The sequence below is a fragment of the Athene noctua genome, chromosome 5, assembly GCF_965140245.1.
Source record: "Athene noctua chromosome 5, bAthNoc1.hap1.1, whole genome shotgun sequence".
Classification (NCBI taxonomy): Eukaryota; Metazoa; Chordata; class Aves; order Strigiformes; family Strigidae; genus Athene; species Athene noctua.
This window is the reverse complement of record NC_134041.1, coordinates 18,945,844-18,973,485: the sequence shown is the minus strand read 5'-3', so window position 1 is coordinate 18,973,485 and position 27,642 is coordinate 18,945,844. Positions and strand designations below refer to the sequence as shown.

General features: G+C 39.5%; 1 protein-coding gene across 2 annotated transcripts in view; it reads left to right on the top strand.

Annotated features, from left to right (window-relative positions):
• Positions 1 to 27,642, top strand: part of TGFBR3 (transforming growth factor beta receptor 3) — a 127,009-nt gene that overhangs the window by 45,068 nt on the left and 54,299 nt on the right. For both annotated transcript variants that reach the window (XM_074906555.1, XM_074906554.1), the window contains exon 3: positions 9,254 to 9,438. In XM_074906555.1, coding sequence (XP_074762656.1) covers positions 9,254 to 9,438 — 185 coding nt within the window. The remainder of the gene's footprint in view (positions 1 to 9,253; positions 9,439 to 27,642) is intronic.

Here is a 27,642-nt window from a genome sequence, read left to right as displayed (position 1 = left end):
AACAATGATGAAAACTGAATGCTACATTTGGTTCTTACATTAAGGCTGTTAAGGCACAATGATTACTTGCATTTTAAGTACTGCTTGTTATCTGACATAATTCTGTATCTTTTACAGTCTTGATACAAATTTCTCATGGAAGTCAGCCATTTCTGAAATACAGCCATGTCGGGGGGGGGGGGGGGGGGGGGGGGAAGCTCTCAGTCTGAGTAATATTTGCCACTGTTTTAAAAAGGATAGGTGCTCCATGGGATTTATGTAAGAGGATCACCTACATTTGAATTTTAGACCAATTGCTGGAAACTTGTCTGTTTTCTACTACTTGAGGATAACAACAGGAAGAACAGCAACTTTTTCTGAAGCATTGATGGACTACTTTGTTTTCAGTTTTTTGACGTCGAAAACAGAAGTTGTGCTTTCTGGGTTTATTTAAATGAAAGTCAATAAATTCATGCTTTTCTGTTTATACAGATTAAAAAGATGCTCTTATATTAGTGGAGTGTTTTTCAAATACTTACTTGGGAGAAGGGATGGGGAGAGAGCATGGATGAGTGTGCACGTTTAGTCATGGAAAAATACTAGAGAAGAGTTCCTGTAAGCAGCGTTTTCTGCAAACCTCAAGAGAAGGTAGGGCTCTGACAGTACTGGTCAGAAAGAAGTACAGCAGAGGTTATGTAGAATGTAGCTCTGTGGTACTGTATATCTGCTTTGAAAGACTTTGTTTTCCAGGTACAAACATTTGTTTTTTAAGATTATGCCTCATGCGTAGCAATATCTTAAAATTGTGCTCAGTGGATGTCAAACCAAACAGGTTTTTCATTCATTGCCTTTTCTGTTTAATTAGTTCAGTAGGTGTATAAACAAGACATCTGGAGTTTCTTTTGTTAAACAAGATACTGATTGACATTGCCTAGCTTTGTGTTGCTTGCTCAGGTACTGAATGAGTTTTGCTGTATAATGAATGAATTTGACTTTGTCATTTACATTTTTTCATAAGATGGATAGTTTAGGTATAATTTATCATTTCTAAGTAGCAGTACCTTGCTACAGAAGTTGAGTTTTAGTTGACAGTTAACTTTTACAACTGAACTCGCATCAAATTTATGTCCTGGTAGGGACAAAACATTGATAGAAGCTTATTTTTAAGAAACAGGAAGAAAGCATTTCTGCTTTCAAAATGTACTTTGACTTTTTTCCCACATGGAAAAAAATGTGAGATTTGTGCAGACAACACTTGAGGTTAGATCATCTCTGCTGAACAGATACCAGTGGCTATAAGCAGTGGGAATGGATATTTTGCAACACATCCTCCAGAGAGGCATAGATTATTTTGCATAGAAGGAGAAACCAGCATCAGGAGTTTGTACCAAATGTGACAGCAACCCAAAAAAGGTATGGCACATGTCATCTGTAGGTCTGAATGATTCCCAGTGGGCAGGCAGATGCTAGGTAGACTTTATGCATAAGAGAAATGTCTAGAAATACTGCAGAAAATAGAGAATCAAAATACATTGCAGATTAAGTGTAATCTAATGTATTAAAACATATAAATGGTTTGGCCCGTACATAGAGTAAGTCTGGACAGAGTTGATGATAGTAGAATGGGAATTAATTGGGGGTTGGTAGTTGGAGATTGAGAGCACATAGAGCAAGGGTCTGACTGCACATGGCATTAATGGTAGAAACCAGTGTAAAGGTGAAGTGTGTAGGCTAATGCATGGTTTCAGAGGATAGGGGTTTTTTTCCTTGGAGAAAGGGAGAAGGAGCAGGGATGGTGTCATGAAGTGGAGTTGCTGAAGATTAGTGGTCTTCAAGCACTGAAATGGGGAATCTCTGCTGTGTTTTTGAATAAGCATGTTTTTAGTTAGTACAGCTTGTATGTTTTAACTCCTTCTACAACTAAATCTTGCCATCTGTACTGAATATTTCTTGAGGATATATTTTTCTTCTTCTCTGAGATTTTGGGTGTGTTGATTGGTTAGTTGGTTTGGTTTTTCAAAACAGCCAAAATCAGTCCATATCCATGAATCTTTTCCCCTGTAATTTTAAAACTCTCCTCCTCGCCCCTATGGTAATTCAGTCAAAAGTAGTTCCACCACGAAAAATACTCTTTTCTTGCTGACAAAAATCCTGTGCTAATAAAAAACTGCCTGAAAATTAAGGATTTGAAGGGAATCTTACCAATCCCATTGTATAACAGCTATGCTGTGTTTGTGTTTTCAGTACAATTCTTCTCACTCCTTTTTTCATATGCCCCCACTTGATTTTCTGTGCATACCATTTTCTCATGGACTTTTTTTCTATCCATTTCTGCCAAAGCCCTAAAACGTATTCCAGGGCTTTCAAGATCATTTACTCAATTTCAGTCCTGTTTCTGTTGCAGTTCACAAGGGGTCTTCTGTTCCTTCTGCTAAAGTAAAATCTGCTCTAGATTCAGTGATACCGGTCAGTGGTTATGTTGCAGTGATTGAACAAACTCTCATCAACGTTATTCAACGTATGTGGAAAATGTGAGCTTTTAACAAGTTTTAAAATATTTCCTGGGGTATTCCTAGTTTATGTAAATAGTCTTACTAAAGGGAGATATCATCTGCATTTCCACGCAGTCCATAGTTGCATGAGAAAAGGCTGGTAAGACCTAATACGTAGTAACATTAGTAGAATAAGTACATAAGTGTTGGGACATATAAAAATGCCAAACTTTTTTTCTTTCTGGTATCAGGTAAACTAATAAAAATGGCAAAGAGGAGAGAATGTCCAAATTAGAATGGAATTTATTTAATACTGTAAACTTATTTCTTTTTTCTTATTCCCCAGCCCTATGAAATATCAAAGCTTTTATTGCAGTATTGATTGTATCCTATGCTAATTTTTTGAAACTTAAGGTTAAATTACTAGGTGCAGAGTATAAATAAAAACTTAACTAAAAGAGCCCACTCCACACTTGAAAATGTATTTCTTAAATACTAAAATATCCAGGCATTGCCTTTTTTTTTTTGTCAGAACAAATCTACAAACTTTGTTACTCCCATGCATTTTTGACTATGTACTAAGGCAAAAAAATTGTATTGAAACACACCAAAATTTTGTCTGTCATTGAATTTCTTCCTCTTCCTGTACCAAAATCATGGCAGATTAGCAGTATCATTCTGTGTTACATGTGCTGTGTTGCATCAGAGTTGGAGCTGCTTCCATGAGCTGTATAGAACAAGAAAGAAATAGAACACTCTCCTCCCTTCCCAGCCAAACAGTCTGGAAGACACAGAAAATAAATCAGGAGTAGATTAACATAAATATAAATTGCTTTGGACAGTAATCTTCTCCTTTAGTCTTCCTACTGGCTGGTATGGAGGTCCAATATACAAATCTTCCTTTCAATATCTTGCTTCTCTCCCCTACATCTTTCTTATGGTGATCACACTTATTCAGAGAGGAAAATCGCATAAACCAGGAAGAGTCTTGGATAGTCCAGCTCCTGTTGTTGGTGATTGTGGTGGAAATGCTTCTCCTTTTCCAGGAGGAGAAGTGCTGCACTTCCCTCTATGCCACTGTGTCTCATCACAAAGCAGCTGTGATATTTCCTACCATCTAGCCTTGTCTTTTCCATCTTTCAGGCCTTAGGGCTGCTTGCCAGCATTGACTGATCCTGAGCAGGGATGTCTTACTCAAGTGCTTATTTAGGAGTGTGAAGCTGTTTTTTCAAGGCTATCAGTAGTAAAAGCTGCTCTTTGTATTAATGATAGAGGCTGTCCATTATCCTCTACACCATTTGAATCACCAGGAATTTGGCTTCCCAGGTAGTCTTCTGTGAAGGGGTGTGCAGGAAGGAATTCAGTAGTTGTTGGTACAGACAACCATACTAAATATGTAGTAATGACTTATATTTTCTTTGAGTGACAAACATCGCTTCTTCCTGTAGCCTCTTACTGCCTCAATCCTTGAGTATAAATTTTTGGTATAAATGCTTCCCTTATTGAGAAACCCTTTATGAGAATGTTGTGTAGGTGGCAACAATTACTCCACATGGAACAGTGGCCCTTTGCCCATGCACTTGTATCTTTAGAAATGAATGATGAAGGTTATAGGAAGAAGTTATTACTAAGTCTGCTCAAGTGTTCTGCAGGGAATGTTAAGCTTTTCAATTCAAGAGAAAATGGCTTCCCCTCCTCATGTTTTTACAGAACCCCGTTGTCATTCAAAATTAGGTTTGAGGATCCTGTCTCTTCTTTCTTGTTCCAGTCATCATTGTCACTAGCTGATGTAAAAAAAAAAAAAAAAAACAAGCAAAAACCAAAATCACCTTATATTAACATTCCTTAAAAGAATTTTTGTGAAAATCTGTCATCTGGGCATACTGTAATCTCTGCTTGGATAGTTATCCTCCTCTAAGACTTGCTTTTTCAGTTTATAAAGTGATGAATTCTAGCAGGATCTGCAGTAATTTATATTATTTTGTACCTGACAGCACAGATATCCCTAGTGTTCCTCAAGTTGTCTTTATGTATAATGATTAGATTTGTGTCATTCCCTCATTGAGAAAACGATTAGAATAAATCTGTCCTCCTTCTAAGGAGTGTTATATCCCGTTGGTGTGGCTTGTATGCTCTGGCATGGTGTATAGGAACCATGCTAATGTGCTGTGGAGCCTTCAGCACAGATTCACACATTTTGCAGGAGCTGGTCACACTTTTCAGCTGACAACACTTTAGAAATCTCCATGGAAATACAACAGAGAGTATATTAGCCTTTACTATTTGAATAAAATCCATCACAATTATGAGTTGGTCTTGGGTTGTCTTATTATCCCCTTTAGTGTCTTGCTCTCATTTTTGCTACTTTCTTACAGCAAAGCACATGTTTCTCGTTAGCAGCATGGATGATATGGGAAACAAGAATGTTGAAATTGTATTGAATGTGTTCCAGATGTTAGTATCAAACAAGGTTGGGTCTGCATTAAGACTTCTTTTAAAATATGCTTACTAATTGAAAGTGGAAAATAATTCCATGCTAAATGCTTCTCCAAAATTCTAAATTCACTAAACATTTGCCATTGTAAAACACATACATAATAAGTGGTTCTTATAAAACTGCCTGACCTGCTTTCCATCTTCAAAAGGCTTTGCAGGCATTAAGCAACTAAAATTTGATTGTGGTAAGAGCCAGGATTCGCTAACAAGGTTAAATAGATACATGCTCCAAAGTTAAACAAAAGCCAAATGATGGCTGTACATGCACACTTACATTCTCAGCAGAGAAGGGACTAAAGGCTTGTAACTGCATTGGGATGTATAAACTGGAAGATACTTCTGATCTTTGTCAAGATCATCAAGGGGATGAGAAGCAAGACAGTATCTGTATGTGCTTGAAGCTGATGAGGCAATCTTGATGAGTTAATTGGATGAGGTGGCCCTTAAGCAGTGATGATAGTGAATTTTGGGAGGATGTTGGTGTCGCTGATGCAGGTGAGGTCAGCAGGAGCAGGGTATGGGGCTGGAGTGGGAAGCTTAGACCTGATCCTGGTGTTGTGCAGGGCAGAGAAGCAGAACAGCAAAGCTCAGGCAGGATGAGGCTGCAGTTTTGTGTTGGCTTTCAAATAGAAGCAGGTGGTGTGGAAGTGATAAACAATCAGATTAGTAGTGTCATAGAAAGGGCTTTCTGTTTGTTTTTTCAGAGTGGTAAATATGCATTTTGTAGGATTTAAACTACCTAAGGGAAGTAACTAGCTTTCCAGAGGAGAGTGTCAGGAAGGAAGGAAAATAAGCAGGAGGGGTCTGTTACGGAGCCAAGAAGAGCAAGAGCCCCTGTCTTGAAAAGAGGAGAGCTCTTGCTCTCCCACTGGAGTGACAGTGTCTCAGAGTGGCACCTACCTGTCTTTGACTGGGACAGATCTGCAGGTGCACTAAGAAGTGCTGGAAATAAATGTTGTTAATGTTTAGCAAATAGCTCAGACAGCGCTTCGGTGTGTGCAGTGTAAGAATAGACTAACATACAGCATAAATTAAGAGAAGGTGACGGAAAGAACTGTCTTCTGCCATGTATAGGCTGAGCATCAGTGGACTTCGTGATCTAGAAAAAAGTTTTCCTTTTGCTTGGCACTACCTCCAGGTATGCAAGCATATGCTGGGCATGGCACTACATCCACTTTAGTGGCTGGGCAAACAGTCGAATTTGTGTGCATGAAGACTGCTGTTTGGTACTGCCAGCATGTTTAAGAGAGACAGTGTTCATAAGAGTCTTGTTCCTAGGAAGGGTAGTATGGGCCTGGGACATAGCTACACAGGTACTTATGCGGAACCTGTCAAAAATGCAGCATCTGGAGTAACCCGTCTTTTATTTACCCCACCATCATTCTGTGTATGTGGGCAGTCTTGCAGCACAAGTGGTCTGAAAGCAGTGGAGCCAGCCTCCAGTAGATACTTCGAAGTTTGGTTAAAATTTTGAGGTCTGTATCTTGGTCACTCATGAGGCTGGTCTGAAAGCAACTCTAACCAAAGGCAGTAACTCCCCCAAAAGCTGGTTTCTTATATTAAATAGTTTAGAGCAACTCTGTACATCCCTTCCTACAAAACAGAGCTGACAGAAGTGGTGTGCCCCAGGTTGGTGGGGCATAAGCCACCACATGTCCAGACACCATGCAGCTGTACTGGTGTAAGAGTGGGCCTGCACCAGTAAGCCCGGCTTAAGAAGCCTTGCTTAAAACTGGTACAGCCGCACGGGTTCACTGCCAGCAGGGTGATGGAGTTTCTGCAGGAAATCTGGCCCATGTCCAGGCGGGACAGAGCACAGACAGAGTGGGCATGCCTCAGTCTGCCCTTCGCCGTACAGATAAACTCAGCTGCACACAGTTATCCAGGATGTCAAATTCTGATCCCTCTGGGAGTATTTCCATCTTGCATGTCGACCAGAACAGAGGGCATTGAAAGAAGGGCCATCTTAATGAACACTTGAGGTTCTGGCTAGGGAGGCAGTTACAGATGGCCTGAATGTATCAGTTCCAGTCTTGATGTGGATGAGTACTTGTAGGAAGTGAGGGGAAAATCTAGATGTCTTCTCCTCTAACGTGGCAAATATGTACAGAATAAAGACCAGATGAAGGCTGAAGGGGAGGATTGGTAGATGTACTGCATGGAAATAGGTGTTCACAAGGGAATCCATCTCCTGAGAAGAAGGTATTAGCTCTCTCTCCTGAACATTTGCTAAGGAAAGCACACATTTTTGTCAGCAACTCCATTTCTGTCTCGTTCAAAGTCTTGCACCTTGTTCTTCGTGTGTGTTATGATAGAAGCATCTTAACAAATGTCAACTCCATTCTAGTCTGAGAGAAACAATTCAGTGAACAAGTACTCCTTGGCTCAGTTTGTTCCCCAGCCCAAGAAATGCTTGTGGAGTTTAGAAATGCTTTTAATGCAGGTTGTATAACAGTCTGCTGCAGGACTTACACATCAGTGGCTGGGCTAACTGATTAGCAGGTTCTCGGATCTGCCCTTGTACATTAGGAAAATAAGGCCTCTCTCCTGGTTGTGGTGTTGTTACAAATTCTAAGTTTGTTGTGGTTTGTTTTTTTTTTTTTTTTTTTTTTTAACTGAGTATCACTGTTTGGACTGGTTCTATTTTGTGTGCATATTCCTAAAAAGGAATTTAAAAAACCCAGATAAACCTCAAATCCTCTATGCTGGTGGTCAGTGCTGCTACCAAGCTCCTCATATAGAGAGTAGAAGGTTTGTTTATCTTCTGTACCCCAAGCACAGGCATGCGTAATTTATGCCTTGAGCATTGCCTTTAACAAATATTCCTGTTCTGTGGGAGCTGGCAGGATATATGTACTATGCACCGGTGGGTTTCAGGAACGGCCCCTTTGGCAGGACAAGGCACGCACAGCCCGAGGCGCTGCGGAAATCTCTCTGAAATCTCTCTGTGCTCAGGGGCTTTGCTTTTTTTGGATAAAGTGTGTTTTAAGATGGACACTGACTTTTAAATGGCCATCTGCTAACTGTATCTTGAGTGAACTGTCTTTTTAACCAGCAAGGTGTAGCTCAGTGCTAATATAATTAAACATATGTGTGTACCAAAGTCAAATGATCTTTAGTGCTACAATAAGTAGATGAGGACATCACAAAACCAGACAGAGCTCTGCAATTTGATACGTTGAGGATTTTCTTTCATTCTGATTTTTTTTGAAAGAAGCATTTTACTTCAATTGCAGATGTATGCTATCTGGAAAAGAAAAATCATGCTTGTAGCTTATATCTCTCTTTCATGCCTTGTAGCCTCTGAACCGACTGGTTCATGTGAGTCTAATTCTTATCTGAGTGACTTTGGTGCAAATTAGGGGTTAAGTCAATTACGTTCTCCTGTGACCTGAACCAAAAACATACTGTATCTGTTACTGTCAGGGGTTGGTTTGAGCCATTTTGGAAAAGCAGAGCTGCTTTTCGTAAATATTTGTCTTGCTTTAGTTTCCTGAGATATAGTTTAAATGTAAACTGCTCCGTATGTTTTAGCTTTTGTGCTATCTTGCTATATCACATCACACTGTCTCACGTACTGTATAAGAGTATGGCACTACATCATGCTGTGGTGATTATTTGAAAGGGCGTACACTCTGTTTTGGACTAGATATCTGTTATCAGTGTAGATAATTGCTGTCAGACACAAAATAGACTCAGTAAACAAACATTTCATTTTATCATGTGACAGATGCCTGCTGTTTTGTACAGTGTATTTGAACAACGTTCACTATAAATCATCACGGATTCAAAAGCAACAAATCCAACTCGCCCAAATCCTTCCTTATGTAATTACCTTTATACTAGAGATTAACTTTTTATTGTTATATATACATGATTACATTTTTCAATGTTTAGAGATAACAATGTTTGACATAAGCAAATAATCTATGATGAACCAATTCCTCCTACCACTATCACTGCTTTGTTTTTATTCCTCTGGGGATTTTTTTTTTGGCTTTTTTTTCTCTTTTATCCTTGGTTTCCTCCATGGTATACACAAGACTACCTTCAGTTTTGGAGTTCATACTTTAAATTTAGACTTTCAGAGAAAAATGAGTTAGCATATTCAGGACAACTTAAAAGAAAAGTGGAAATAAATGTCTTCGTTTTGTAGATAATCAACATGAAGCCTCTGCTTGTGTTCCTATGGGTTTTGTGGCCAAAAGGATGATCATAATTTGACAGGTATCATCTATGTATTGTTTTTTTCTCCAAATGATGTGCATCTGTGTTTTCCATTGCAGGTCCTGTGCCTAGGAGTGAATGTGTCTTATCACCTGTTAACAATTCACACCCAGTCCATGCCTTACTGGAGAGTTTTACAGTTTTATCTGGTTGTGCGAGCAGAGGCACAACAGGCCTGCCGCAAGAGGTGCACATCCTCAATCTCAGAAATCCAGAGGAGGGTCTTGGCCATCATGAAAGAGAGGTAAAGGGGAAATTACTTTTTGTCCAGATCCCTGGCAACAAGTGTGTCTGCAAATGGAATTGTTCTAAATTAATTTGCTGAATAAAGTTATTTCTGAATTGTGATCAGAAATACTACAAAGAAGCATGCACTACTTGTATGGATACCATCCACCTTTTCGTGTCATATGAGTAAATTGCTTTCATACCCAGCCACTCTCTCCATCACCTTTCACAACCACAAAGTATACTTTAAAAAGGTGGCAGGGTGGGCAAAGGAAATAAGAAACAGATTTAGATCTACAAGAGGCCTTTACAGAATTGGCTGTCTTCAAAAGCAGATCGTTTACCTAAATGTGTTGTAAATTAACATGAATACCTTTGGATCCCTGCCATGACCACTATAAACAAATATGTAAGTTCAGATTCTTCTACCCCTGTAATATGTCCTTAATGCTTCACTGAGGGGGAACTGCCAGAAAGCAACTGTTGTTGACTATGGTAGTACTTAAGTACAGTCCAATTACTTATTTATGTACGTTGCACTCGGAGGGACTGGCAAGAACTTTAGCTGCTCTGAAAGCCACAGCACAAGAAGAGATTTTTTGATGTTAAGTTGTGCAGTACTGTTGTTTACTCTTAAAACACATCAAAACAGAGTGCCAAAGTGAAAACATTGTATGCCATGACAGCCAGGCTTCTTAGTTCATGTTCTTACAGTATTACACACACTACTAATCCTCAGTACTGCTGCATCCTGCAAGAGCAACATGAGTGCACACAATGAGCAGAACTTGTAATGAGAGAACAAACACAATGATCTAGTAGGCAGAAGCTTAGAAAAAGCGGGTCTAAATCTGTGCTGAAAGAACTTTTAAGTGGAGTCTTTTATAGTGATTTAAATAAAGGCAGATACTCTTGGCCATAATCAAAGTCTTTCCACTGACTTCAATAGCAGCCTTGTTGGGTTTGTGGTGTATTCAGCTCAATGTGTATTGCATGCATCCATGAAAGTTAAGCTGTTGTGTTCACTTTCAGTATATACAGTCTGACATGTCTGGTGTATTATGAAAAAGTTAACAATTTTTTTCAGTAGGCACCTCATTGGCTTCCCTTAATCAAAAATGTCAGGTGGTCTTCAGTTCAACTGTCATATAATGAATAGAAAAATTACATCATTTTTTTTGTAGGACTGGGAATGAGGAACAGAGATTTTTATATTTTGTATGGTTTGGTTTTTTGTTTTTCAAAGCCTTTCTTAGTTTGCCAGACACTAGATTATCAGCCTGATGAGTGCACTGTGAATGCCTAAAGCAAGTGTAGGTATAACCAGTTATCTGGGAATGAAAACTAAATTGTAGTTGAAATCTCTCTCTTTTAGAGAATCATCTTACATGTTTCTGCTATATATTTGTTAGTGCCTCTCTCATCACACAGGAACCTTTAAATCCATTGGCAAGTCAGCAAGTCATAGACAATTGTGGTATGAGGGATATATGTCACAAGGTAATCACAAATTTTGTTCAAAACAGGAAAAAGAGTGCTCTTGCTGTGGGGACATGGTACAGTGGCAACTTGTAACTTCTTAGTTATTAAAGGGTGCCTGGGGATGGGATGAAGCAGGCTACAGCTGGAGTTTGTACCTCCTGAGAGACCTGAATTAATCAACTGCAAAGCACACATTTGCATAAAACTAAACTTCCCTCTGGTTTGATGCTCCTAGCACTACTTGCATAACTGGGCTGTTTCTGCAGTTGTGTGTACACACTACATGAGCTAGAGTCATGCATGGATAAGGTTGCAGGCTGTGCCACAACTAATTGTCTTGACAGAACGATAGAAGATTTAAATATCTGGCTTTGGATAAAAATAGTTGCTGTCTAGCAGAAAGAGGTTGCTTATGCCTCTAACGCACTTACAGTAAGAAAGCAGTTTGCCCCAAGCTGTCTTCTTTGTATGTCTGTGGTATACCAAAGTGCAGGGCACAGAATATATTTCACAATTTGTAGCCCTTAGCCTCCTTCTCCCATCTCCCAACCAGTTTCCAGTCACAGCTCTTGGAGGTGGCTTCTCTAAAAATGCACAGGAAGCTGGAGCAAGGTTTGCTGGCGACAGTGCTGAGCAAAAGAGTGTAAACAACTTGGAAAGACTGGATTTTACTTATAGGATCAGACTTGGAAAACAAAGCAGGGCAAATGTTATCTTCTCCATTATTGTAAAAATCAACTCCAAGTGGCCTTTTGTCTTAAAATAAAATGTACCCATCACCTCAAGTTACATTACTTTGATTTACCAGCTGAGGTATTTCCTGTTGCTGCAAATGCTGATAGCAAAGGTAGAGATTTGTTTGTCATGCAGTATTTCTAGTATACTCCAGAATAAAAACAGTATTTTTGTTCAACAGTATGTTACTTAGATTCAGCAGCATTGCAAGCATATTTAAAATAAATCACACATTCATTTAGAGGTTGGCTGAAGTTCTGATAACATGGAATGCAAGATCTGAAAATCTTTAAATGAAGGCTTGCTGTGGGGGAGGAGGTCGAGTTTTGTTTTGTTTTTAACCTGCCCTGTGCTAGATGCTGCTAAATTACACATTCCTTACTTGCTGGGAGGAGTGTAAACTTCCCCTGGCAAATTCCTTGGAGGGCTCATGCATTAAACATACTTGTGCAGATATCCAGGTTCTCATAAATATGCAACAAACATGTATGCATTAATTTAACTCACTTTGGCACTTGTGTAGAATATACAGACAACAAGGTTTGCAAATTTAAACATAGGAAGGTGGCTGATGTGGGGGGAGGGCATGACAGGGCATGTGTTCCTCCTATAACACATGCAGGCTTTTCTGTAAAGACTAGTAAGGTTTGGGTGCTTCTTCCCTGTAAACTAACAACAACAACAAAAAAGACTGGAATGTATGGGATTATGTATTCTGAACAAATTTCCCAAAACTAAACCAGTAATTTAGCTCTTTAATGTTAAGGCTGAAATCAGGTAAGTATAAGGTCACATGAAATGCTGTAATCATATCTGTGATCTTCAAGGAATTTGTGTTTCACTTCATTAATCCCTGTTGGGGTGACATCTCATTTGAGACTGTGAAGACACTTTCTTCAAGTAAGAACCCCAAAGTTCCAATATTTTTCAAGTATTTCTTAGAAATGTGTTTTATCACAATTCATATTGGCCATGCTTTATCATAGGAAATAGAATACGGGTGCATGTAATAGCCACAAGTGTTTATATTGAACTTGGCATGAAAAATGCAAGCCTCTTTTGTTTGTTTTATTTGATCAAGTATTTCTGGGGAAGTGAGTGCATGTGTGCATTTCTGTACTGATCCAGGTCTCAGCTGAAAGCCAGGAACTACTGAACTCTTACAATAACTTTCTCTTCAGCTCTGGGTATCTTCACTGCTTCAGTTTCCCAGTTCTTAGAAAGGAAATAGTTGCTTTCTTATGGAGCTGCTTGTTCTGCTAATGCGAAAGAATTGTTTGTGGAGGCACTTTGAAACTCTAGAGATGTGCACCAGAAAAATGTGTATAGAAAAATGTAAAAAATTATTTTAAGATGAAAGTCACTCCTTGCATAGGTCAAGTCCTAAATTAATGGAGGATTCTCTTATTATACCTGTCAGTTGAATTTCCCTGAGCTGCTTCAGGCATGCTGCCACAATTGAAATAGCTAAATGGAGAGCAGGGGCATATAAAATTAATCTCATGTGAATACTTCAGATTGAACACATATGACTACGTGGAATCAGAGTTCCTGGCAACGGATTCACTATTGTTTTTGCTGACATCCTCATCATCAGTAGCTTTAAGATGTTATGCCCAGTACAGATGTTTAACATGCATTATGTGAAAAGAAGTCAGGAAAACAAAGAACTCATCTTTATTTTTATAATTTTGAGTAACGCCACTGAGGTCGTAATAATTTGACAGACTTTTTCCTGACTGTTTAATCAATGTTACTTGGCAACAATTTCATAATAAAAAATACTTTCCTTTGAGAGCAAATCTGATATTAAAATGCCTGTTAGTTCTTGTGGAGCAGGCTAATTATAATAGCCAGGTACTTGCTTTACCTAATCGGGTTCTTGAGTCAACCCACTTCTATAATTTTGCCCATCATTTTGTGGCTTTTAAGTCCAATATTTAAATACTTTCTGAAGAGATCTTCTAAGCTGTAAAAATGGGACAGGAAACGACTCTGGAACAGTCACCGGTAATGTATATCTACATTCTGACCTTTGCAGTGCATCCTGAATTCAGGATAATTTTGTTTCACAATGCTTTTGTATTTTAGGACTATGAAGATCTGGACAGTGAGGGTGATGAAAACCTCGTTCATTTTGCCTGTTTATCTATATATTCATGGTATTTCCCAGTGTGTTCATTTTGACACAGAAGCTTAACACCACAACAGCCTTGTCCAAGGCTATGTCAGGGAAAAATGTTTTGTTTCACGCTCATACATCCAGAGATCTGGGGACAGCCTTGAGATTCAGCTGTGATAAAGGGGCCACTTTCTGGGCGTGCTTTAAACATGCTCACCTGCTGCACCAGAGCCATGGTTGGGAGGACCTGGAGGTCTTGTGCTGACAGCAGGCAGAAAGGGAATTCAAGGCTTGTTATTTGATGTCTGGAGTTAGTGAGAGTTTTGTTACCTAGTCATTTGTTTTATTCCGTTTTGTTTATTTCTTCTTCTAAAAGTACATTTGTAAAAACAAGTTTCCATTTATTACCAATCAAATGTCCACTTATAATGTCCACTTATGCTGTTTTCTGAGACTTCAGGTTCTCACTTATCTCACATAGAGTAAAAATAAGGTCAGCTTCTTTTTCTGCTGTGGCTTTTTAGTGTTGAGCACTTGGTGTCAGCTTGATTAGCAGCACTAAAACTGACAGGACAGGCTAGTTTGACTTAAATTTTTGAAGCACCCTGCAGTTTGGGCTTAATAAGCCAAATTAAAATAATTAGATCATTATCCTATGCAGTCCTAAACTTATACCAAAATAAGAGGCTCAAGAATAAAGTTTATTACTTCTGTGAGATTAAACTTCTGAGTGAGATCACACATTTCACTAACACTGGATCTGCGCACGGCCGAATTACTTGGCTGTACAAATTTGATGTTTCTGGTGAGCTGACCAGGATATGTGGTGCAGAGTTAGGCTGGGAAATGAAGGACATGTTACTTGGTTTGCCAGGCTGCATTGCATCTGCCCTCTGCTCATTTACTGTGGTACAGTGGTAAGCCTATGCTGTTGCATGTGGGTATGTTTGGTAGTTCTGGTAGGCCAAAGGCCTTTGTTTTTAAGAAAAATAGTTGCTGCCTTAGAAGCTTTTAAAGATAAAACAACGCACTGTGCTTGTGTTTCTACCAAGGTACAGACTGGATCTGAACACTGCAAGGGTATTTTGCAGTTCTTGCCTCTTCACTTTCTGACCATCTTTGCTTGGCAGCAGTAATGGATATCTAACTATAGCAGCAGACTTACAAGTGGCAATGCAAGTATATGCAAGGTTTTTGAACCAGGAGTGGCATGACCTACCTGTAGTGAGATGGCTTGAGAGAAGGGTGGTGCAGATGGCTATGTTGCTGCCCAGCCTGTCTGGGGATGAAGGAGAGAAGATGGGAATAGTGGAGATGCTTAGTCTTTCTGGGGATGGAGAAGTCTGAGGTGAGATTTCAGATGAGAGGACTGGTAACTTGGTGGCAAAGGATCTTGTTCCAAATGTGAGATGGTAAACCCTAAAAAGAAAACTACAGTGTGGAAGAGGTTTGTCGAGAGCCTCGTCTGATCTCATCTGGCTTCATGAGTCAATCAACAAGAGAGACTGTCTTTCAGGAAAGATTGTCATTTGGAGTCTGATACAAGTTGTGTAGCCAACCAGTTCAGTACTGGGAGTTGACAGACTCCAGGGTAGTTTGGGAAGCGACTTTTGTCTTTTGGCAAGTTCTTGCCCCTTGCTTCCTGTGCTTGGCTTTGCAGTTTTGCTGCCACACATATGCTACACTTCGCTCACACTGGCTTCCCCAGCTGTCAGAGTTTCAGTGGGGCTGTAGATCTCTCCTGGTCTTACGTTACCAAGAAGTGGTATTTATTTTTGTACTGCATGTTTTTGTGGGCCACTGTGAACATTTTAAGATAGCGTCTCTGGGTCTGGGTGGGTGCGTAATATTCAAGTTTTCCACAAAGCTTGGTTGGCTTCAACCTTGTATATGCATGCCAGCTCTGCAGTTATGCTGATCCCATCAGGATCAAGTTGATCTCTTTCACTCTGTTACTTCTTGTTTCTTGATGATCTGTGGTTCACAAAGTCCTGTAGAGGCAACGTTATCAGTCCAATGAGGATCTGCAGTGGAAAATGAGTTTGGCCACCTGCAAACCCTTTGTCAAGGCTGAGGTTGAGTGCTGCTTTTTCTTTCACAGTGTTTTGCATACCACTTGTAAGAGTGAGGAAAGGGGCCCACATCGGAAGATCGAGAATGGGAAGCCCAGATAAATTACTGCTTCCACTAGTAATCTGTGCCAGTGAGGACTCTCAAGTGTGAGTGATGCTGTGGCAGACATACTCCAAGAACACCCTGTATGCATTCCTTGGAAAGCAGGAGTCCCTCATCACATGCATCTCTTGATCCTGGCTATTTTCCAAAGCTTGTCCACAGCCTGTGGTAGCTCCACTGGCTCACCAGGGTAGTTTCAGTAACAGAGTGCTGTTTCTCCCTTTCCCCACAGCCTTGCCTAAGAGCCCTTTCTGGGCTGCCAGAGTACAGGACTGAATCAGAAGTGAAGCACCTGATAGACCTTATGAAGCCTTAAAGATACTGGCAGTGTGCTTCCCAGAAACTGTAATTGTTCAGTGTCTTTCTCGGATGAAGACATGTCTACTGAAAGCTGCAACTCCCATGCAGTTAATACACTGACACTGATGTCTTAATTGCTTTAATTGATAGACTCTGCATTGCTGTGTCTTTAAAAACAAAGAAACCAACAGCCACCCCAGCCTCCATTTCTTAAAAAGCCCTCACAGCCCTCTTCCCCCCCTTCTCTTTGCTAGCACTTTGAAGCATCTGTGCTTGCATAAAATCCAGCCTTTTTTAATGTGGCTTTTTCATCTTGTTTGCTCTGGGTTGCAGTCCTTGTGGGTTGTTTTTAGCCAGCTCAGGATTTGCTGGTCATTAGATTTGGCAATCGTTTCAAGTTCTGCCCACCAGAACTGCCAGAGGAAGTTATGTGTTGGCCAGAGGAGCCTGTTTGTGCAGAGCTTGCTGTCCTGTATGAGCATGGCTTGATGGGTGTCTACCCTTAAAGAGGCAGCAGTGGCTTCTCATGACTTGGAAAGTGCTGGGCAAACCCTCGGTATTTTCTGGTTTTAGAACAGGGCTGTTTGCTGTGCACTAAAAGAGACCTGCTCTTAGTTTGAAAGCTGTGTGGAATTGGTGTCTGAAGCCATGCCAAAAGCCCACCACAGAAGGCTAAAGGGTTCAAAAGTAAAAATGTCAGAATGACTTTTGATTGCTCAATTTTTTTGTTTTTGCTGACTGCTATTCAAATGACCTGTTTGAAGCTGAAAACTGGACTATCTTGTTTTCCTCTGCTGTGAGTGCTCGCAGGTACTGCCGTGCTGTTGCAGGACTGTAGAGAGCAATGGGGCTGCTACTGCTGTATTTACTAGATGGACTCTTCTTCCTCCCTCTGTGTTGCTTGTGTCTGTAAGCACACTGTGCATATGCACTCACATGTTCTTTCAGGCAGTTGCTTGTGTTTTGATTTTGATCATAAATTGTGATTCACATTCTTGGTCTTCAGTTCCCTCCTCAAAGCTTCTATCTGACGTGCCTTGGAGTATTTCTAAATTACTGCTTTGTCTATAGTCACTTTCCCCAAGAAAAGATAATTAAGGAAGTGATGACATTTCCAGGAGTCAGTTTATATTGCGAACTTGATGGACAAGTTCTAGTCTAGCTTTGGGCTTAAATGTGTCTGTGTGTGATACTGGAGAACACTTGCCATGAGTGGTCATGTTTATGTTGTTCTCTGGAGTGTCTGTTTGAACCAAAAGCTGTAATTAATGAAGTTGTTCTCCAACCTCCCAGAATTGGGGAAAATATCCAACATAAATTGTGTGGAGCTTGCGCTTGCTGTGCCTGACAGCCATACTTCTGTATCAGCTGAAAAAGTAAAACCTTGCAGTGGAAAGATATGAGAAGAGGAATAAATGTTTTAATCTTTTTTAAAATGTAGATCATGCTTTTGATAACATTTATCATACTTGTGTTTCTCTAGAAAAGCCTCTTATTTTCCCTGTGAAACATAAACAGAGTACTTCTACAGTAGTAAAACTTGTTATTTAAAGAAGAAGATGCGAAAATAGCACCACCGTGAGGTACAAACATCTGAAACTTAAATTGCTTGAAAAAGTTTGAAAAAATTATAGGTAATTTTTAGCTGATCGTTTCTTTTTAACAATTGCCATGGCAATTTGTAATACAGAAATATTTTTATTATGATTGGAGCTTAGGCCATATGTGATAAACATGATGGTGGCAGTAGTTAGTGTTTCTACATGAGAGGTAGTATTTGGTGATGACCCAAATCTTATCAGTGAGGGAAAAGTGTTAAAATCTGTCACTTGTCTGGAAATAATCAGCGTTATCTAACCCTGAAAACTGATTGAAGTCTGCCTCACTCCTCTGTCATCACCCAAGGAAGCAGAGTCTTCATTTCTTCTGCATGGACATGATCTGCTAGTGCACATGAATTACCTAAGGAAGTTTTGAGGCCTGTTGGGAAATGTGACTCTGTGACATTAGTTTTGCAGATAAGCACAGTGGCACTTGCTTTGTAGGTATCTTTTCATAACAGACCATTGGAACATGCGTTCTTTCCTCCACTAATTGGGTTTCAAGTGATACTTGCAATGAGGTAACTTGGGCACTGAAAATGCACCTGAAGCTATGTGGCAAAATACTGCACAGAAGGAGTAGCCGTCTGTTCTTACACTGTTAGCTGGAAAGCAAGCCAGTATTTTCTTCAGTAAATCCATTTTCAAGCAAGAGTCGGCAAGACAGTTAGATACAGAGTGCATGGAATGGCATCATTGTGCAGGAAAATATTTGCATGACAGCCTCAGTAATGTCTTCTGGAGCATTTTGTCGGTTTTCATGGCTTTGATTCTGGAAGTATATACAGAAGTGAGTAGTCTTACTTATATGTGTAGGCCTGATTAAATAGAAAATTTGGTTACTTAAGGGTTTGGTGGTTTTTGTGGTTTTTTTTCCTGTGTAGTCAGTATCATAAATTCATTCTTTGAAATATTCCCAAAACACTGTTTTATTTGTACAGAGAGTGAAAGTTCTGATTATTTTCTGTGGTTTGAAAATAGAAAAAATTTGGGAAGAATGAAGACCTGCACAGGGGAGTAGAGAGACAATGTATTGGTGACAGTTACTTTTAATCTTCTGAAAGCAGTTTCCTGTGTATTTAATTTCTCATACCATTTGTGAGCGTATATATTACCTACACACACTTGCACCAATTATTACTCAGGCTGGTGGGTTACTGACAATAAAGTAAACAAAGCTGTTTCCTAAATCTGGTGCTGCTGCTTAGGTTTTCAGTTTTTTATGACTCATGCACACACGCTGTTCTTTACCCTGGCTTGGAAAGCAAGAATTTAGTTTTACACGTCCAATAAAAACGTGAACTTCACATTTTACACTTCCCTATGTGACTGTGCCTCTCTAAAAGACACCTGTAGAATGATGTTTCTTTTTTCCAGTCATCTGGATCTGTGTGGTCTGGCTGCAAAACCTTTGAGGAGCAAATTGTTTTATATGTAGGGGCTTTCAAATGGCATAACCTTTCGTCCTGCAGTCTTTCCATCATCTGTTTCATGTTTGTTTGTAATCTTTTCTTGCTTTGTGAAGCCTTGTTGTCTCAGACTCTTCCCGTTCTCCACCTGCAGATTTTGAAACAGTGGAAAGTAGGGTGTTCATCTGCTCAGGATTTACCCTGTGATTTGCAAATTCTATATTCTATATTCCAGTTTTGCCATGATGTTCTTATGATGCCGTGTGCTATGTTACATCTGCATGGTGTTTTGCAGTTGAGATGAACTATGAAGTTGCTGTGTCTACCGCCCGAGCCTGGTAGAGATGAGATAGTGCTAACACAGAGTCTCTGAAGCCACAGTTAGTATCGTACTGAGCTATCACTAATAAGATCTGTTGAGACGAAAGATGTATCAATACCATAATGTTACATTAATGTAGCTGTGTAATTTCTGGTTGGGTGGCTAGCAGCTGTCTGACTTGCTGAAAATACAGGCAGCAGAAACTTAAGTTTTCCTGGAAAGGCTTGTGTATATTTGCTCAGAATACCTCAAATGAGTTTAAGGAAAATTGTCCTGGCAGAAGTTTGTCATCTTTCTTTTATCTGTCAGTTTAAGAAGTGTTTTGTTTGGGACAGGAGCTGCTTTTTAGTATGTACTTATATATCCTCCAACATAGTAGTGACACCACCCCTCCCTTTGTTTTTTTTAGGACATTGGGCACTGTGTTATACAACTATCTGATAATAGTTTAGGAATAGCAAAAGGGGAGTATAAAATTAAACTTACTTTGCAGCCCAGCTGATTCACCAAAAAACCCCTTAGATCTACAATATATGTATGCATAAGTGCAGAATAGAATATTCCCTGGGAAAATGTTTCCTTTTCACATGAGTTTTCTACCCTAATTGTTAAAGTAAAACTTAGTCTGATGCGATACCATTTTGTGAATAGGCCACTTAACAGCAGCAGGGGAGATGATGTACTTGTAGCATACAGGAATGGATCCTGTGCCCTTAAACAGATTCAAAGCCAACAAGAAATTTTCCCACAAAATGTATAAAAGGAGAACTTTCCCCTTAGGGTTCATTATATGGCATGTGAACAGTATTGACATCTACTGATTTATGTATTGTGTTTTTAGGTCTTGAGTGCTTGGAAGCCTGACTGCTTTGTGGAAGGGCAGATGACACAAATGGTTTCACTTAGTATTTTAGAGTCTGAGTGTCTAGCTTGAGTCAAAGGAGGAGTGGGCAAAGTGGTTCCAGCCTTGTGCTGTTTGGGCATGGGCTTTCCACTGAATAAACCATGGGACTGGTTGCTGTGGGCAGCCTTTGCTCTGCAGGTGTCCAAAGTGGAGGTAGTATGCGAAGATTAGATTTGGCTGGCAGAGATGAGCAGAGATGCTTGTGCAGAGACTGTCTCCTTTCTTTGCTGCAGTCAGAAGTTTTTGAAAAATCTTATTTTTCAGGAGAACTCGGGTTCTCCAAACTATATAATGCATGAGATAACACTGAAGACATAAAAATCGGATTAAAATATACATTCACAGGGAAAGCTGGATCTTGTATTGTTCAGCTAAACAAAGCTAAAGCAGGCAGTTTACACGTGTGTATGATCTCTACGTAAAATTTATTAGTAAACTGTATGCTAATACAGTTATTACCCTTTGTATTCTGTAACAGTTGTCCTTATATAAAGCCTCAAGTTTTTTCACTTTTATTATTCTCATGCTATGAAAGTAATACCACTTTCTAGTGCAAAAATAGGACTTCAATAACTGTCCTGCCTATTTGCCAAGTTACATGTATCAGGAATAGCTTTGGATTTTTTGATTACCTAGGTATTTGCATGAATGATTAACATCTGTCATAATGCGGCTGCATTTGGCAGCTCTCGCTTAAAATAACAACTTTGGAACACTAGAAATTAACTGGCTATGTTTTTATCTGAAGATAAATTATGTCACTGAGCTGTGGGCAGAAATGATCCAACATCTTCATGAAGTTAGAAGTATTTTGTAATGTCTCTTTGTGTCAGAACTTTCTGACACTGTGTGAGCTGTTGTGCTTTCTGAATGGGCACTTCAGTGACCACATTTCCAGGAAAAATTTACAGGCATGGTTGCCTACTCTTACACTTTTGAGGAGAAAGTATTGCTGGTGCAGTAAAAACATCAGTTATGAACAAATACAAATGACAGTGCTGCCAGGTACTGAGCAGTAACTTCAGTGCCATACAACATGCCACTGTACTATACTGTACTCATCTTACACGTGATGTATTTGATAATGTTATAGTACTAAATTTTAATTGTAATTTGCTTTTTTAGTCTTTTGTCTGGAGCAGCTGAATTATGAATCCATATGAGGAGGTATAAACGTGCTGTAATTGCATCCTGTTACACAGATCCTCAGCTTGTTCATTTAATATTTAGGGCTAGAAAGATACCAGAACTTAGACTGGAGGGAGAACTACAGATAATATTTGAATATGCTGCAAGCACTTAGGCTTTTTTTCTGACGGACTCTCTTTTATCAGGCTGTTGGATAAAACTACCGTGTCAGTGGATGGACAGGTCAGTTTTCAAGCTGGTTCTGAGGGTAAATCTTAGATCTTCGTTAAAGATGGTATGTCCATTTGAGTACATTGCTTTGCTCTGAGCATAGTAGATGCCAAATGCAGGGGTGATGCTCCATGCTCATTGAGGGCAAAGGGAGATTTGCATAGTTCTCCACCTGAACACATGCTTTGGGGTTGCCATTTCTCCTCTGAATTATTAATAATGCATCTCCATCTTAAAAAGGCCTTCTGGGAACATCATGCATACTTCAAAATAGTTTGTTAGTGGATGTTGGCACTTACGTGTGGTGCAGGACTTGAATGTCGTGATTTGTAAGCTTTTTGGCAAGGGAACTGTGTCTAGGACGGCACACCCTGACCTTTAGCCCCTGTTGCAGGACAAACAGGAAAAAACCCCAGGAGATTTCAAACACCTTTCAGTCAAAGGTTTCTACAGTACTTCTTAATGAAGACCATGCTGTGGGCTATAGATCATAGTTGGGTAGTCCTTATTAATTTTTCTGTTCTCTTGCCTTCTTTTTCATGGAGCCCAGTTTTCCAGTCTGGGTGATAAACCATGAAATGTTAGCAGATTGTGCAATAGTTTTCTTTTTTATAAGGTAACATATGGGACCACATCAGTCTCTGGCTTCGTGCCAGTAATTTCAGTGGAATTATATCAGGGGTGAACGTTTCCCATGATTTTCACAATTGAGCTATAACTGCTGTTTAGTCAATCTGATTCTCTCTGCAGAGCGTGGGTGGGGAGGTCCAGGCAATGCTAATCCATTTGCAACCATGTATTTAGGATAAAATAGGCAAAGAGCTGATTTTGGAACTAGTTTAGTGTTACCTGAGCCTTGGAAATAAACTTAAGTCCTTCACACACCTTGGAGATGCTACAAGGAACTCAGACCCATTCCCTGAGGACAGAGTTGTACCTCATCCTGGCAGTAATGCAGAAAGAAAAGGGCTTTCCCTCCCCATGTATGCCTCATGCATCGTAGCCCCCTTCCTCTCTCCTGAAGGGGCAGGTCCCTGCCACAGCAGCATCCTTTAGCACTGGCCTGGTAGAGAGAAGGCGGCATGGTGTGTCTCTGGCAAGGGCTGTGAGGGTGGCACAGCTTTGAGTTCTGCTGGAGAAAAAGTAACTGTGTGTGGGTATGAGTGCTTGTTTTTAGTGGTATAGCATTTTTCCTGAAAATATTTATTACTCTTTATACTGTTCTGAGGATCATCTGTCTCATTGCTGGGGTGAGTTTTCAAAAAAACAGGTGCTTGCCCTATATGAATAAATGAGTCTGCAATGGAAAACCTTTCCAGAAGGGAAGTGGTGGGGTCTCATGTGCTTATAGGAACTTGCTTATACAATTGTTTGATTTAAGAGTGCAAATATGTAACCCCTCGAGCAAAAGTACCTTCAAGCAGACTTACTATGTGAACATATTTTGTGTGTTTCTTGGAAAAATCGGCAAACTTGCTCTCGGAAACTGTTGGCTCCTAAAAACTGGACATTGCAATCTACTACAGCTTGGCTTGGTGTCAAATCAGTAACACAATATTCAATGAGCATAGCAAAAATATGGCAGGGGGAAAGTGGTCCATTTTGAATTTACAGTCCCTGCCTAAAGAATATACTTTTTCTTTACTTTCATCTTCAAAAAGAAAAAAATTGGCCTGGAGATCCTTCCCAAAGCAATAGATAAACACTTTTGGAAAGCAATACAGTACTGGATCCCACCACTTGAGATGGATTCATGGATTAATTCTTGACTGAATTCTTTTATAGGCAGTGTATCCACATTATTTTTTCAAGTGAATTTCAGTAGAAATTCTAAACCTCTTATTGTATAATGTACACTAATGATCTGTAAAGCTAAATTTCTTTGTATTAGTTGCTTTGACTAACCAGAATAATTTGTCCTATAAATATTGTATTAACAAAAAGAGTGTGAACAGTTATAGAGGGCAGTAATAGGAGTAAATTTTCAGATTTGTGTTCTAAATTTTGCCACCTTTGTACTGATTAATCTTTGCAGCTGAATAATGAGTTAAGACGTCATTTGTTAATGAGTTAAATCCATCTTTAGTGCATGCCTTGTAAGTCCGAAAATGTGTTTATATGATCTGAGAGTTAAAATTCAATTTTTCTCTTCTCTTTTAGAGAACAGCTGTCCTAGCCTGGGCAGTGTAATTCAATACAACACAGCATATTTTGTCCTGGTTTAGTAGCACAAATTTGTAATGGCTGTTTTGGAAAATGTGCTATGAATTTATCTAAAGGCCTTCACACTGGAATAGTTAATTCAACCTTACAAGTCCTTGGCACTTGACTTTCATCTTTTTAGAACAAAACACAGAGTCTGTGATTTGATGCCTTGCACTCAGCAAAACAAAATGGTACTTTAACAGCAGTATTTACTTTGATCATTTTTCAGCATTTGTGCCCTTGCCTTTCACGTAGTACAAATTGCTTTACCAGAGTAACGGGGCAGGAGCCCATAGACTGTTTTTGTAGTTGGTTTCTGTGGTGATACTCAGCCTTCCATGAAACTGTGATCTCTGGGGACAGAGAAGACGCTGCAGCTGCCTTAACCTTGCTGCAGCTAGAGACCTTAAAGGAACTCTTTGCAGACTGTGCAGACAGCAGGGACCAGCATGGATACATGCACATACAGCTGGCTAAGCAGTGCCAGCCTGTTTGATAGACATGGCACCCATGAAATAGGGTATCTTTATAAAGTCTTTTAAAAATTTTTTTACAGTTTATAACATATATTGAAAAATGTGTTCTAGCGAAAATGATAGAACTTCTTTGTGGTTCACATCCTAGTCAGAGTTATATGCTTTGTTGTTGATATCCTTTTTAAAAATGAATTTGTAAGTTTTGTTGTAAGACTTTTTAGAATAGCTTTAATCTTTAATTTTTGCTTATGACCAAGTTGTCATAATCTTTGCATAGTTATGTATTGTTTGGAGGAGTATGTGCCAAAGGAGGCTGAGAAGGGCAGACATGAGTCTAGAAGAGGAGCTTGCTTTGACAAACAGCAGCTGAAGCTGAGCCTTGCTGAGAGGACCATTGCTGACACACATGTCCAGAAGGTCTGGCCTAACTATCAATTGCACAATGAAAATACTGGCTATGCAACAGCTCAGTGATCAAATGAGTCCTTTGCTGGGAGTGAGAGATGTGTTGGACCACATTGACTTATTTTCCTGTACTGCTGTAATGCTGCTGCCTGCTTGGTTAATGTGCTGTCCCTTAACATGATTTTAAAATAACATAGGCAGAGCAATAGCAGCTGCTTCTTAAATGAATTAGGTGACCTGAAAGCACTTTAGTCTGTTTAATGATTCTGGTTTAATTTTCTTTTGGTATTGTTTGACTAAACTGCTCATAGAGCTGTCTGAGATGCAGAAAACTTTGATTCAAGTAGTATGTTGCTGAGAAGTACAAAATGTGTGTGTTTTATAAGCTTATTTGAACCTATAAGAATGGATGGAGAATATATCTTTTTAGATCCCTCATTTAAAGAAAAAAAATGCTTATATGGGAGTTTCAGAATGAATTTTGCCACAGAGTTCAGTGAGTTCAGAATTTCATACCATGTCTTCATACCTAGCTGTACAGTGCTGAACACACGTAGCACTGGTTTCTGATGGAGTTTCTGGGCAATGCTTCACATAAATATTTAATAATATGGATTCTGCCAGTTAAAATACAAAAAGAAAGGGAAGATTTCTAGTTAGTTCTTCTGCTATTAATTAGAAACATTTTGCTTGGGGTTTGAAGTCATCCAGTAGCTTTCTATTAATTTGTGGAGTATTTAGAAGGTGCTATGAACTGTCTAGACATTTGAGAAAGTACATGCCTTGAAGAGATCTTAAGCTGAGACAGAAAGGTGGCTGGGGAAAGGGGAGCACCACTTAGGATTCAGTCAATATATGGTTTAACTAGAGCCACAGTGGGGACACTCTAGCAGAAATGATGTTTTGGTGAGAGATATTGCTGTAAAGAGTAAGGGTGAGGATCTTCCACTGTAGTGCTGTGGATGGAGGCAGCTATGCCAGAAGTTAGCAAAGGGGCAAGAAGGTGGGAGCACGGATGTGACAGCAGAATATTTAACAAGGCAGAGCTAGAGAGAGAGATGGTGTCACACTGGAGGTGCTGGTACAGCTGAAGTGTGGAACTTGTGCTTGTGTCAATGGCATAAATTCGTAACACCTTAGAGTCCTGTTAAGCCTTTCAATTTCTAAAGCAGGAGTGGAAGAGGCATTTGGGTACCTCTGGTGCATAGCTGAAGTCCAGGCTCTTACTTGGACTCCACAGTCCAGACTATGCCTTCCACACAGAAACACCTCCCACCTCTCTGAGCTGTTTTGACCATGTCTACTTTACTTGGACTGAAATTTCTATGTGATAGCCCACTGGCTGCTGTTATGCAACGTAAAACCTGTATGTTTGGCACCTAGGTTATTGGCAAAAAGCTCTTGAATGGTAGTAACTCCCCAGCAGTTTGCTTGAAAATCTTTCCGAGGACTAGGAAAAAGTCTCGCATAGTAGATATCCCTGTTGTGCATCAGAAAGCATAGACAGTGATGGAACAGTCATAAATATTTAGGAGAGAAAATAGTTGCACTATGAAGAGTCTGTTAATTTTGTGTGAGCTGTCAGTGGGAACAGTCACATGCAGGCTAGGCTACTCTCTGCTGCTCATCACTGCTAGCTCTGAAGAAGAAATGAATTATGAAAAATACAATGACCAAGATGGTGCTGAGCAGTTTTTAAGCAGCTCTGTGGGGTTTTTACGGTCTGGAAAACCAAGTTGGTGCTGAGAACTCTGTTATGCCAAGAAGTATAGTGACAGCAAGTACATATGCCAAGGAATATAGTGACAGAGGCAGCTGCAGAAGCATGCTCATTCTATGTTCTTTCTCAAGTTTAGGACTGGGAATATGAATTCCACATTATGTGTTTTGTTGCTGTCTTACTCGTAAGCAAGCTGAGGAGTGCACTAATGCAAAATTAAATTTATTCTGAAAATTTTCACAGGAACACTTAATTTATTTATGAAAAATTAATTGATTTTGTGTTAAAGTCCTGTAACTTTTCTTAAGGATCAGCTTGCACTTTTCAGGCAAAAATGTAGGAAAATTCCATTATGTGATATAACTCATGCTACAGTTCCAGCCAAAGGCATGGATAGATATGTCACCACTTCTGAATAAGGCTCAAACTTTGTTGATGATTTCCATGCATGTATGGAAATAATCATATATGTGTATATTATATACATATTTAATTTCCAAAGCCTAAAGGAATTGCAACTATGAAATCTGATATTAGATCCAGTTGCAAAGAGTCTCTGACTTTCTCACTAAGGTAGTACGATTGCTCTGTATGCTCTCTCATATGACCAAACCAACAGGCAGAAATCTTCATGAAGTCTAAAACATCTGTCTTGTCTGATAGATGTTGGCTTTGAATAAACTTTTCTGAGATCAGTTGAAACAGAGATACTTCTCGATTTCCTTATTACCCAAAGGACTTGGCCTAGCTGTTTCTGAGATGAAGTTTTCAGAGTGTGCTATATTTCTTCTATCATTTCTGGTTTTAATAAACATCAGTGGTTTTTAAATAGCAAAAATTTTAAACATTTCTAATAGGAGCTGCTTCTTAGTATTGACTTGACAGTCTAATAAAAACACAGCCAGGGTGCAAACCCAAGCTGAGTGCCCCCGTTGGCCAGTGTGAGACGATTGTTACTGTTTTTTTGTTCTTGGTTACTAAAGTACATAAACCTATATTATAGCT